The sequence below is a fragment of the Phyllopteryx taeniolatus genome, chromosome 13 (genome assembly GCF_024500385.1).
Source record: "Phyllopteryx taeniolatus isolate TA_2022b chromosome 13, UOR_Ptae_1.2, whole genome shotgun sequence".
NCBI lineage: Eukaryota > Metazoa > Chordata > Actinopteri > Syngnathiformes > Syngnathidae > Phyllopteryx > Phyllopteryx taeniolatus.
Genome location: NC_084514.1, coordinates 26,557,210 through 26,571,552, shown reverse-complemented (window position 1 = coordinate 26,571,552; position 14,343 = coordinate 26,557,210). Strand labels below are relative to the sequence as shown.

Here is a 14,343-nt window from a genome sequence, read left to right as displayed (position 1 = left end):
CTCACTCGTGAACAAGACCCCAAGATACTTCAACTCCTCCACTTGGGGCAGGATCTCATGCCCGACCTGGAGAGGGCACGCAACCCTTTTCCGACTGAGGACCATGGTCTCAGATTTTGAGGTGCTGATTCTCATCCCAGCCGCTTCACACTCGGCTGCGAACTGCTCCAGTGAGAGTTGGAGGTCATGGCTTGATGAAGCCAACAAAACCACATCATCTGCAAAAAGCAGAGATGCAATACTGAGGCCACTAAACCGGATCCCCTCTACACCTCGGCTGCGCCTTGAAATTCTGTCCATAAAAGTTATGAACAGAATCGGTGACAAAGGGCAGCCTTGGCGGAGTCAAATCCTCACCGGAAACGAGTCCCATTTACTGCCGGATATGCGGACCAAACTCTGACTCCGGTCGTACAGGGACCGAACAGCCCGTATCAGGGTGTTCGGTACCCCATACTCCCGAACACGGTCGAACGCCTTCTCCAAGTCCACAAAACACATGGAGAATGGTTGGGCGAACTCCCATGCACCCTCGAGGACCCTGCTAAGGGTGTAGAGCTGGTCCACTGTTCCACAGCCAGGACGAAAACCACATTGCTCCTCCTGAATCTGAGATTCAACTTCCCGACGGACCCTCCTCTCCAGCACCCCTGAATAGACCTTACCAGGGAGGCTGAGGAGTGTGATCCCCCTGTAGTTGGAACACACCCTCTGGTCCCCCTTCTTAAAAAGGGGGACCACCACCCCAGTCTGCCAATCCAGAGGCACTGTCCACCCCTGGGCCTTGCCACCGAGGAGCTTTTTAACCACCTCGGTGACTTCAACCCCAGAGATAGGAGAGCCCGCCTCAGTGAACCCAGACTCTGCTCCCTCATGGGAAGGCGTGTCGGTGGAATTGAGGAGGTCTTTGAAGTATTCTCTCCACCGGCTCACAATGTCCCGAGTCGAGGTCAGCAGCGCCCCATCCCCACTATACACAGTGTTGATGGTGCACTGCTTTCCCCTCCTGAGACGCCGGATGGTGGATGAGAATTTTCTCAAAGCCGTCCGGAAGTCTTTCTCCATGGCCTCACCGAACTCCTCCCATGCCCGAGTTTTTGCTTCAGCGACCACCAACGCTGCATTCCGCTTGGCGAGCCGGTACCCATCAGCTGCCTCAGGAGTCCCACAGGCCAAAAGGCCCGATAGGACTCCTTCTTCAGCTTGACGGCATCCCTCACCATTGGTATCCACCAACGGGTTCTGAGATTGCCGCCACGACAACCACCTTACGGCCACAGCTCCGGTCGGCCGCCTCAGCAATGGAGGCGCGGAACATGGTCCACTCGGACTCGATGTCTCCCGCCTCCCCCGGAACATGAGCAAAGTTCTGTCGGAGGTGGGAGTTGAAACTCCTTCTGACAGGGGATTCCGCCAGACGTTCCCAGCAGACCCTCACAATACGTTTGGGCCTGCCAAGTCAGACCGGCATCTTCCCCCACCATCGGAGCCAACTCACCACCAGGTGGTGATCAGTTGACACCTCCGCCCCTCTCTTTACCCGAGTGCCCAAGACATGCAGCCGCAAGTCCGATGACACGACCACTAAGTCGATCATCAAACTGCGACCTAGGGTGCCAAGTGGTGCCAAGTGCACGTGTGGACACCCTTATGCTTGAATATGGTGTTCGTTATGGACAATCCATGATGAGTGCATAAGTCCAATAACAGAACACCACTCGGGTTCTGATCGGGGGGGCTGTTCCTCCCAATCACGCCCTTCCAGGTCTCACTGTCATTGCCCACGTGAGCATTGAAGTCCCCCAGCAGAACGATGGAGTCCGCAGCGGGAGCGCTCTCCAGCACCCCCTCCAAGCACTCCAAAAAGGGTGGGTACTCTGAACTGCTGTTTGGTGCATAGGCACAAACAACAGTCAGGACGCGTCCCCCCACCTGGAGGTGGAGGGAGGCTACCCTCTCATCCACCGGGGTTAACCGCAACATACAGGCGCCGAGCCGGGGAGCAATAAGTATACCCACACCTGCTCGGCGCCTCTCACCGTGGGCAACTCCACAGTGGAAGAGAGTCCAACCCCTCTTGAGAGGACTGGTACCAGAGCCCAAGCTGTGTGTGGAGGCGAGTCCGACTATATCTCGTCGGAACTTCTCGACCTCACACACCAGCTCGGGCTCCTTCCCTGCCAGAGAGGTGACATTCCACGTCCCCCGAGAGCCAGCTTCTGTAGCCGGGGATTGGATCGCCAAGGTCCCCGCCTTCGGCCACCTCCCAGCTCGCACTGCATCCGACCCTTATGGCCCCTCCCACAGATGGTGAGCCCATGGGAAGGGGGACCCACGTTACCCTTTCGGGCTGTGCCCGGCCGGGCCCCATGGGTGCAGGCCCGGCCACCAGGCACTCTCCTTCGAGCCCCACCTCCAGGGCTGGCTCCAGAGGGGGGCCCCGGTGACCCACATCCGGGCAAGGGAAACCTGAGTCCATAATTTGTCTTTACTCAATATACAGTACAATGTAACAATTTTTTTTAAATTCTTTTCAATTTTATTGAACTATGTCATTACTGTACGGTGGAACCTCGATTTAACGGCCCCATATTTAACAGATATCAGAAGTAATGGACCATCTGGACAATACATGTGTCCAAAAATAGTTTACGCCGTTGATGAATTGTGTTAGTTCCAGAATTGGCAGTTGTTGTTTACTGTTACAATATAGGCAGAGACTGGAACACGTATTTTTGGGTCACAGATACACAACATGACTAGATCCAGCCAACAGATGTGCCTGTGCCTACGTGGTGGCCATGTTAAATTTGGCTCTGCGTGAAGAAAGCGTGGCGTTTTTTTACTTTAAGAGATGTGTTTTACCTTAAGAGATGTCACTGGAGCCATACTGGAGTCTGTAACATGCTATTTTTTGGTAAAGTAACAGTTTCTTTGTCAAGCTATTCGTCTATGTCATTTAATCTTAACTGACTGGGAAATAGGAAGCGCACTAATTCCTTGCGGCTCTTGAAAGCGACCTGCCAAAATGACAACAACTGATTATCTCCGCCGAGCACACCAGTGTGGTAAGTTTGGATAAAATTTTTAACTTTTCTAAGCTTTTTTATATTTATTTACAATACCTTTCTAGTGTAAAGGGCGTTTTTAGGCAATGAAAAAAAAAAAGCACAATTTTGTACTTTGCGGCACTATGGGTGCATACGCCCACAAAAAAAACAAAAAAACAAAACAAAAAAAAAAGCACTCAAATATCACGGACAATCATCTGTAACGGATGACCACTCATCCCTATCCGTCAGTTTAATCGAGGTTCCACTGTATGTTTTTTATAAAATGTAATAATATGGAGTTCCATTTTTCTTAATTCATCATCTTGGGGGGGGGGGTTGTTTTGAGTTAAAAGCGTGGTCATGGAAAGACGCAAGAAATCCTAAACATCACATATTGTCATCTCTTGAAGACATCTTGTTTAAATAGACAAACGTTACTATGGATGCTTTGTTCCGGTCTCCTGCTACAGGGCTCTACCATTTACCTGAGCCGGAAGGAAGTGCTTCAACCTGTTTTGCCGGATTCGGAATTTGGTTGCGCATAACCCCTATTCCCTAGATTTCGGCATAAATTGGTCATAAACTGTGATCTAAACTTCATCTATGAACAATATATAATTTGTTTTATTGAACAGATTCCAAGCAAACAATTATGTTTCCAAGTTTTTATTGAACAATGTAAATATTGTAGTACAATGCAGCCTTACGGGAGGCACAAGCCAGTGCAAACTGACGGCTGGTCTCAAGCCAGGATAAATGCAGAGGATTGCGTCAGGAAGGACATTCGGCTTGAAACTTTGCCAAACAAATATGAGGTCCCACCCAAAGAATTCCATAGCTGATCGGCCATGGCCCAGGTTAACAAAGTCCGCCATCAGCGCCGTTAACCGACAGGGCGCCGGTGGAAATTCAACTACTGTGGGTCAAAGATGAAGGAGAGGTGAAAAGCGGGTTCTTAGGCAGAAAGAGAAGAGGAAAGCACAAAACCTAGAACTGAATTTGGGGACTTTGAATGTTGGGACTATGACAGGAAAAGCTCTGATGATTCGGAGAAAGGCCGATATATGTGTCCAAGAGAGCAGGTGGAAAGGCAGTAAGGCGAGAAGTTTAGGGGCAGGATTCAAATTATTTTACCATGGTGTAGATGGGAAGAGTAACGGAGTAGGGGTTATTTTAACGGAAGAGTTAGCGGTGAAAAGAGTATCAGATCGAGTGATGAGGCGGAAACTTGAAATTGAGGGTGTTATGTTTAATGTGATAAGTGACTATGCCTCACAGGTAGGATGTGACCTAGGAGGTGAAAGAGAATTTCTGGAAGGAGCTCAACAAAGTAGTTCTGAACATCCCAGACAGAAAGAGAGTCGTGATTTCTGCAGATTATACTGTACATGTTGGTGAAGGAAACGGGTGATGAAGAAGTGATGGCTAAGTTCGGCATCCAGGAAAGAAACTTGGAGAGACAGATGGTGGTACACTTTGCAAAAAGGATGGAAATGGCTGTCGTGAACACTTTCTTCCAGAAGAGGCAGGAGGTAGGGTGACCTACAAGAGCGGAGGTAGAAGCACGCAGGTGGATTACATCTTGTGCAGACGATGTACAACCCCAATTCCAATGAAGTTAGGACGTTGTGTTAAATAAAAACAGAATACAATGATTTGATAGATCGAAAGAATATTTTGAGGAGTTGATGAATGAGGAAAATGAAAGAAGGAAGAAGAGAAGAGGCAAGTGTGGTGGACCAGGAAGTAGCAATGATTATTCAGGGGGACGTTAGAAAGGCACTAAGGAGGATGAAAAATGGAAAGGCAGTTGGTCCTGATGACATATTTGTGGAGGTATGGAAGCATTGAGGAGAGGATGCTGTGGAGTTTTTGACCAGCTTGTTCAACAGAATTCTAGCGGGTGAGAAGATGCCTGAGGAATTGAAGAAAAGTGTGGTGGTTTTTAAGAACAAGGGTGATGTGCAGAGCTGTGGGAACTATAGAGGAATAAAGTTGATGAGCCACACAATGAAGTTATGGGAAATAGTGGAGGCTAGACTCAGGACAGATGTGAGTATTTACAAGCAGCAGTTTGGTTTCATGCCAAGAAAGAGTACCACAGATGCATTATTTACCTTGAGGGTGATGATGGAGAAGTACAGCGAAGGTCAAAAGGAGATATTGTGTCTTTGTAGATCTACAGAAAGCCTATGACAGAGTACCCAGAGAGGAACTATGGTCCTGCAAGTCTGGAGTGGCAGAAAAGCATGTTACAACCCCAATTTCAATTAAGTTGGGACCTTGTGTTAAACATAAATAAAAACAGAATACAATGATTTGCAAATCATGTTCAACCTATATTTAATTGAATACACTACAAAGACAAGATATTTAATGTTCAAACTGACCAACTATTGTTTCTAGCAAATAATCATTAACTTAGAATTTTATGGCTGCAACACATTCCAAAAAAGCTGGGACAGGTGGCAAAAAAGACTGAGAAAGTTGAGGAATGCTTATCAAACACCTGTTTGGAACATCCCACAGGTGAACAGGCTAATTGGGAACAGGTGGGTGCCATGATTGGCTAGAAAAGGAGCTTCCCTTGAATTGCTCAGTCATTCACAAGCCAAGATGGGGCGAGATGCACCTCTTTGTGAGCAAGTGCATGAGAAAAGAGTCGAACAGTTCCTTAACGTACAATTGCAAGGGATTTGGGGATTTCATCATCTACAGTCCATAATATCACCCCTCTACCTGTGAAGCTTCAATTGGCAGGCAGATGATCTGAAGTTCTCCCGCAAAGCAGTGCCAAACCTTAATACCTCGTCCACCATACAGTTGGGATGAGGATTTGATGGCGGTGTGTTGTTCCTTTTTGCTTCACACACAGCTTTGTCGGCTCTTCCAAGCAACTTAAATTTAGTTTCTTGTTTAAAGTTTTACTAGCATGTGCCAGAAATTTCTGTACATTTCCTGGGGAGAGTAGCAACAGTGATGAACTTCATGCAATCTGGACTGATAAAAATTTGCTTTGAGATTATGATCAAATGAGATGATGGCAAAAACTTGACTATTTATTGAGTTCAATTAATTATACAGATGGATTGTAAAAAGAAAAAGTCTGAGACTTTCAATCTGCGCTGTACACCAAAAATTAAATTAAAAAAAAAAGTAAAAAAAAAAAAAAAAGTTGCCACACTGGACGCCCAGTGCTCTCTGGTTACCAGTGTGCACACAGCATATCACGTCCAGCCACTTCCACAGCCTACTATTAGCAATGTTTTTTACATAGTCCGTGGCCACGAACAAACGAAGAATGAGTGCATTTTACTTGCTGATTTTCCACTCTGATTTTTCACTACCACAGCCGCTTCCAGTACTTCTGTTTTAACCAGCGCCACGGTTCATCTATCAGCTGTGATTGCGATTAATTCAGCTTTTACATTCCTTTACTTGAGGAGTTTTTCTTACTTCCACTCCCCTCGTGAAATAAGTTAAACTAGTATTAGTAGCCGAGCTAACCTATGGCTGCAGGTTTGATTATTGCACAGTAGTCCTGTGACACGCAGTTGGAGGAGGTTTGATGAGGAAATGTAGCATCAATCCAGGCTTACGTTCTATTACATTAACACACGTGATTTGGCAGTTGCACTGGGTAGAGGTGGAGGGGCGGCTATTACACGCAGCACAGTGAGCAGTACACACGGTTCGTGGCGTGAGGGGCATGCTGCACGCTCGTGATTTGTCATTGCACTTGGTGGCAATTACTGTATACACAGCACACAGAGTCAGGGAGAATGAGACAAGGATAGACAACACAAACGCTGGAGAGCAAAAAAACAAAAAACAAAACGAGCGACAGCAGGAGGAAGACAAATATGAACACCTTTTGATTTTGTTGATGATTCAAAGACGGAACGGTGGACGACTGGTTAGAGCGTCTGCCTTACAGTTCTGAGGACAGGGGTTCAATCGCCGGCCTCGCCTGTGTGGCGTTTTCATGTTCTCCCCGTGCCTGCGTGGGTTTTCTCCGGGCACTCCGGTTTCCTCCCACATGCCAAAAACATGCATGCAGGTTAATTGAAGACTCTAAATTGCCCATAGGTGTGAATGTGAGTGCGAATGGTTGTTTGTTTCTATGTGCCCTGCGATTGGCTGGCAACCAGTTCAGGGTGTACCCCGCCTCCTGCCCGATGATAGCTGGGATAGGCTCCAGCACTCCCGCGACCCTAGTGAGGAGAAGCGGCTCAGAAAATGGATGGATGGATGGCTGATTCAAAGGCAGAGTGGAGAGCATGCAAAAAAATAATAATCTACAGGGCAGGCTTCATAACTAATTTACACAGGAATTAAGGACTGTCCAGCCATCAGTGCAATGGGAAGAAAAATAACGGGCAATTGAAACTTGCAAAAACGAAGATGCTAGTGTTTCTACTGGAGGTGTTGCTGAAGATGCTGCAGTGGCTACACCATCATGCATTACACCACTACAACAAGAACAAAATTCAAAGTTAAAAATCGTTAAATGTTCAATTGTAAATCATTTATTTTTTTGTTCCTAATAATTTTTTGGTAGTTTTATCGTGAGTAAATAAATAATTAATTGCAATGGATTTATTTATTTATTTATTTTTAACATGAATAATTTATTTTGTACATTATTTTAAATTTTTGCTGACAAAAATTTAAGCAACAACAAAATCCGATGAGCCGTTTGGGAGCTGAAATAGCCGGCACTTTTAAGCGAACCGAGCCATCAACTGTTGTGTTCAGGTGTTCATTAGTAAATTGAGTTCAATAAACTGATTCTGTGCAAAAGAGTATGAGTTGATTTTTTTGTGACATTAGATGACCTACACCTTGGACACTACACTAAAATTGTATGAACAATGGAGGTTAATTTAACTGCAGCAACGCTACTACTTTGCGGTAGTATGTTTAAATCACCCACAAACACTCATTTACTGCTAAAGAGCAAGGATTAAACAGCATACGAACAACGTATATTACACTACATTACAATGTACACAACAACAGTGTACACATTCCTTGAAAACTGGTTACAATACCAGGTATTTTAAATGGTATTTTCCCAATGGAAAATATCCAGTGTTTTAGTGTATTTATATTGAGCTTAAAATTAACCATTTTATTGTTTTCTACATAAAGTGTTTCATAAATAAATGCAGAAAACAGAGAAAATTGCCAATAATATTATGTAATTATGAAGGAAAAATACTATATCGGGAGATAAAATGACCTATATTGGGATATATTTGTTCATATCGGACAGCACGACTGCCATCAATTTTGTCCACGTGTGAACGTACATGTTGCAAGCACACAATGGTCAAGTCGCAACATGCAAGAGCTGGTTAGCTGCCGCTACGGATGTTTTTGTGATTTCTACTGAGAAGGGTGGCAACTACACAGCCACTATTGTGTCTTTGGACTGCATGGGAGCCGCAAAACATTTTGCAATACACCTGCATAACTAAGTATGGGAACCACATTGCACCACCATAAGCATTTGACTGAATAACTTATTTACTGTATAAATACTTTAGGCAAGAGGCATAAGTCAACCGCATTATTTAATGAAAAAAACAGCTTTAATAAACACTTTATTTCGAACGTGGTCTGTCTGTGAGTGTGTGATCCGTAGTTAAAGATAAGACTGATATATCTTATTGCAAATATTCATCACTACTTTCCTGATAATTACAATATACACAGTTATTGGTTGTTTGCAATGTTAAAATATTTGTTGGGAATGGTACATTCTAATTCATACATATTTTATTTTGTTTTAACAAAAGATCATGGAAATAAATTAATGATCCAGAAATCATGGAAATATGGTTAGTTACAAATATGGTAACTACAGTAGTAAGTAGTCATATGAGAAAAAAATAAGCATTGAGATGCATTGACAATTGAAAATAGAAGACCTCGAATTTGATCGTGAGGTGGCGAGAGTCCCACCTCAATTTCATCTTACTTCAGTCCATTAAACATTGTAGCAAAAGCGTAGTTTTTATATTGTTTACTGAAGAGTATATGCAGAGAACAGAACATGACATTCAACAGTGCCTTAATGAAAACGTAACTTAATTATACTTCCTCTGTACCTGCTCATTCTCCTTGTAATTTCGGAGTGCCACACACTCACAACGGTCATCCTCCAAGTTGTACCCAGTAGTGATCTGCAAATAATTAGAAACATCAAGACATTCAAGACTGCTTGTGTTTTGTGTCGTTTTGGAGACATTGTTGCATTTCATGGAAACAAATAAACAAACAGTTTCAATAGTATTGGAACAGTTACATGGGCTGAAATATGTGCCAGCAGGAACTGAATTTGAATCCTTTATATTTAATTTCTACACTTAAATAATTGTATTCAAATACAGTATTTGAAAAAAAAAAAAAAACATTTAGAATTTGTATTGTTATTTTGAAATATCCATCCATCCATCTTCTACCGCTTATCCGAGGTCGGGTCGCGGGGGCAGTAGCTATAGCAAGGACGCCCAGACTTCCCTCTCCCCAGCCACTTCATCCATCTCTTCCGGGGGGATCCCGAGGCGTTCCCAGGCCAGCCGAAGTACATAGTCTCTCCAGCGTGTCCTGGGTCGTGCCCGGGGTCTCCTCCCGGTGGGATGTGCCCGGAACACCTCACCAGGGAGGTGCCCCAGCCACCTCATTTGGCTCCTCTCGATGTGGAGGAGCAGCGGCTCGACTCTGAGATCCTCCCGGATGACCGACCTTCTCACCCTATCTCTAAGGGAGAGCCCGGACACCCTGCGGAGCAAACTCATTTCGGCCGCTTGTATCCGGGATCTTGTTCTTTCGGTCATGATAGAGGAGATTAAACGTTTTTATGTTTTCAGAGTCCTAATGGCTTGCTGAGGGAAACCGCAATGACAATCTGGCCAGTAAAAAAAATGAGTTTGACACCCCTGAACTAGCCTCTTCACATTACCAAAGCAGCTGTATTTTTTTGTAACTATGTGACCTGCAAGTGAGAACAGCCTCTCACATTGAACAGAAGCGGCAGGCCTAATCAGATACTTGCGGACCAGGACAGACAGATGTGGGTTAGTCCCTGCTCGACTGGACCACCACTGGAGTGGGCAGTCTGTTTGGCTGATGGTGGATTCTGCTCTGTCCAAATTTAGGGCCCTACTACACAGGGCTTCCTCATCTGCACTGCTAAAAATGATTCAAGCCCTTCTTTCATGCAACATATTTATTTTTTGTTTAATTTTCTAAAATAAATTTCATTAACAACTTATACATGTACTTTTTGTTAAGCTGAAGTAATAGTTTCACTTTGACATACATGAACTCAAAACAAATTTGAAATTTGAATTGGGACCGCCCATTGCAACGCTCAGACACTAGTTCCTTGCGCTCTCAGCTTGCTTTCTTTAATCGACATTCGACAATTTGTGGCGGCGCTGCTATGGAGAAAGATAGCTGTAATTTCCCTCCCTGGTGAGTACTGATTTTTATTTTTTTTTAAATAACCTTTCCCAAAAGACCGCGAGGACCGTCAGCATAGTTGGGCAGGCATTATGGGCTAGCTAGCTATGCTAGGTTTAACTGCTGTGTGTGTGTGGGAAGGGGGGCGGGGGGGGGGGGGGGGGGGGGGGGGGTTGTGACATAATCCCTAACATCGTGCCGTCGCTTAATACAGTTAACATTAACATCCATAAACTAATAAGATAATTGCAGCCACGTTTCCTAATTAATACAAGATGCACTAGTGGACCAGCTCTTGTCGTCGATGTTACGTGTGCTCCCGCTGAGACCACAACCAGGGCCACGACCCACAACACCTCAACGCGAAAATACAAAAGACCGGTGCAACAAATGACACTGGCTGATCTGATGAGCAAAAATGTTGCTTAAACGTAAGAGTAGCAATAGAGGATGTCCGCTCCAGAGGTGGGTAGAGTAGCCAAACATTGTACTCAAGTAAGAGTACTGTTGTGTTAAATATTAATAAAAACAGAATACAATGATTTGCAAATCATCCATCCATCCATCCATTTTCTGAGCCGCTTCTCCTTACTAGGGTCGCGGGCGTGCTGGAGCCTATCCCAGCTATCATCGGGCAGGAGGCGGGGTAACACCCTGAACTGGTTGCCAGCCAATCACAGGGCACATACAAACAAACCATTCCACTCACATTCACACTTACGGGCAATTTAGAGTCTCCAATTCATGCATGTTTTTGGGATGTGGGAGGAAACCGGAGTCCCCGGAGAAAACCACGCAGGCACGGGGAGAACATGCAAACTCCACACAAGCGAGGCCGGGGATTGAACCTCGGTCCTCAGAACTGTGAGGCTGACGCTCTAACCAGTCGTCCACCGTGCCGCCATTTGCAAATCATGTTAAACCTATATTTAATTGAATACACTACAAAGACAAGATATTTAATGTTCAAACTGATAAACTTTACTGTTTTTAGCAAATAATGATCATCTTAGAATTTTATGGCTGCAACACATTCCAAAAAAGCTGGGACAGGGTCATGTTTACCACTGTGTTACATCACCTTTACTTTTAACAACATTCAATAAACGTTTGGGAACTGAGGACACTAATTGTTGAAGCTTTGTAGGTGGAATACTTTCCCATTCTTGATTGATGTACAGCTTCAGCTGTTCAACAGTCCGGGGTCTCCGTTGTCGTATTTTCCGCTTCATAATGCGGCAGACATTTTCAATGGGAGACAGGTCTGGACTGCAGGCAGGCCAGTCTAGTACCCGCACTCTTTTACTACGAAGCCACGCTGTTGTAATGTGCAGAATGTGGTCTGGCATTGTCTTGCTGAAATAAGCAGGGGCGTCCATGAAAAAGACATTGCTTGGATGGCAGCATAGGTTTCTCCAAAACCTGTATCTACCTTTCAGCATTAATGGTGCCTTCACAGTAAGTTACCCATGCCATTGGCACTAACACAGCCCCATACCATCACAGATGCTGGCTTTTTAACTTTGCGTCCATAACAGTCCGGGTGGTTCTTTTCCCCTTTGGCCCGGAGGACATGACGTCCACAATTTCCGAAAACAATTTGAAATGTGGACTCGTCGGACCACAGAACACCTTTCCACTTGGCATCAGTCCATCTTAGATGAGCTCCGGCCCAGAGAAGCCGGCGGCGTTTCTGGGATATTCCAAACCGGTGTTTGATGATCATTCCTCAACTTTCTCAGTCTTTTTTGCCACCTGTCACATCTTTTTTGGAACATGTTGCAGCCATAAAATTCTAATTCGAGAAGCCGGCGGCGTTTCTGGGCGTTGTTTAAAAAATTGCTTTTGCTTTGCATAGTAGAGTTTCAAGTTGCACTTACGGATTTAGCGTCGAACTGTATTTACTGACATTGGTTTTCTGAAGTGCTCCTGAGCCCATGTGGTGATATCCTTTACACATTGATGTCGGTTTTTGATGCAGTGCCGCCTGAGGGATCGAAGGTCACGGGCATTCAATGTTGGTTTTCGGCCTTGCCGCTTACATGCAGTGATTTCTCCAGATTCTCTGAACCTTTTGATGATGATATGGACCGTAGATGATGAAATCCCTAAATTCCTTGCAATTGTACGTTGCGGAACATTGTCCTTAAACTGTTAGACTATTTTCTCACACACTTGTTCACAAAGAGGTGAACCTTGCCCCATCTTTACTTGTGAATGACTGAGCAATTTAGGGAAGCTTCTTTTATACCCAATCATGGCACCCACCTGTTCCCAATTAGCCTGTTCACTTGTGGGATGTTCCAAACAGGTGTTTGATGAGCATTCCTGAACTTTCTCAGTCTTTTTGCCACCTGTCCCAGCTTTTTTGGAATGTGTTGCAGCCATAAAATTCTAAGTTAATGATTATATGCTAAAAACAATAATGTTTATCAGTTTGAACATTAAATATCTTGTCTTTATAGTGTATTCAATTAAATATAGGTTGAACATGATTTGCAAATCATTGTATTCTGTTTTTATTTATGTTTAACACAACAACCCAACTTCAGTGGAATTGGCGTTGTAGTATAGCAGGTAGGATTAAGTAACACTAGTGCATTAAGAATAAAAACTAAGAAAAACCAAAAATAATAGCGATAAATGAAGTATAAATCATAATATGCTAGACTACTATAATTTCCAAATGTCAGGGCTTGATAGTGATAATATAAGGAGTGAACAGGCAATTAGCTGTTTAAATAAAAGTCCAACTATATAAATACTATATAAACTACTGTAGCTTGACATAATGGAACACAATACAGCTTTATAATCATATAGAGAATCTTTATACTCTATGATATTCTCACTTGTTTTATTTTCTAATGGATAGTTTATTGAGAGTCACTGATGGTGTAGTGGCACATTCGCCTTTGGTGCAGTTCAGTTTTAGTTCCCACTCGGCCTACTGGGACGGTGTGTGGTTTTGTCCATCACCATATGTGCCCTATGATTGAGGCGACCAGTCCAGGGTGTAGTCTGTCTTTTGCCCAAGTTCAGCTGGTATAGGCTCCAGCACCCCGTGACCCTGAATAGGGTAAGCGATATTGAAAAATGGATGGAAGGATAGTTTATTTATATTATTTTTCACTTTTTGTGGGTTTGTTTAAATTGTGAACTGAACTCATTTGGTACATTTAATGCATTATTCCTTCAACGCGATGTGAATGTGCAATTAAACCTAAGTTTCGGCATTCCTAAGAACCTAGCACAGAAGGGAATGGATAGAGTTGCAGCTGATTTGCACTTTGCTATCTCGGTGTTCCCCAGTAAAGGCCAGTCACAAACAGTGCAGAGTGTTGCATTTTGACTTGAGAAGTTTCAATTAAGCAAACAACACTGAGGCTAGAAGAATAATGCAGCCGATTACACCTTGGGCGGACAGACTTGAAACCTCTGTATCCCGATGGAGTGAAGTTGGGGAATAAATAAATAAACAATAAAAGTGCCAATTAAGAACTACTACTTAAACTACCTAACTATTGTGCCTCTCTATGAGTTAGTTATGACAAAGGGCTTAACATACGTTTGGGGGGACTCAAATTGCTCAAAGGGAAAATCTTATCTGTGTTGCTAAAGGGTTAAATATTTCCTCAGGGTCTCATACATTGAAATAATTGGCTTAGCCCTTGCCGCTTGCTGTTTTGTTTTTTTAAAAAAAAAAAAGGTCTCATAGTACTACTTATTCCAAGAACTAGTTAAGATTTCACACTTAATACACACAAAAGTGATAGCATTCGAAGTGCATAACATACCAAGATTACATTTTCCTGAA

The 14,343-nt window shown here is 43.9% G+C and overlaps 1 protein-coding gene across 1 annotated transcript in view; it reads right to left on the bottom strand.

Annotated features, from left to right (window-relative positions):
• Positions 1-14,343, bottom strand: part of setd3 (SET domain containing 3, actin histidine methyltransferase) — a 119,323-nt gene that overhangs the window by 29,611 nt on the left and 75,369 nt on the right. The window contains 1 exon segment of the mRNA XM_061794983.1: positions 9,170-9,244. Coding sequence (XP_061650967.1) covers positions 9,170-9,244 — 75 coding nt within the window.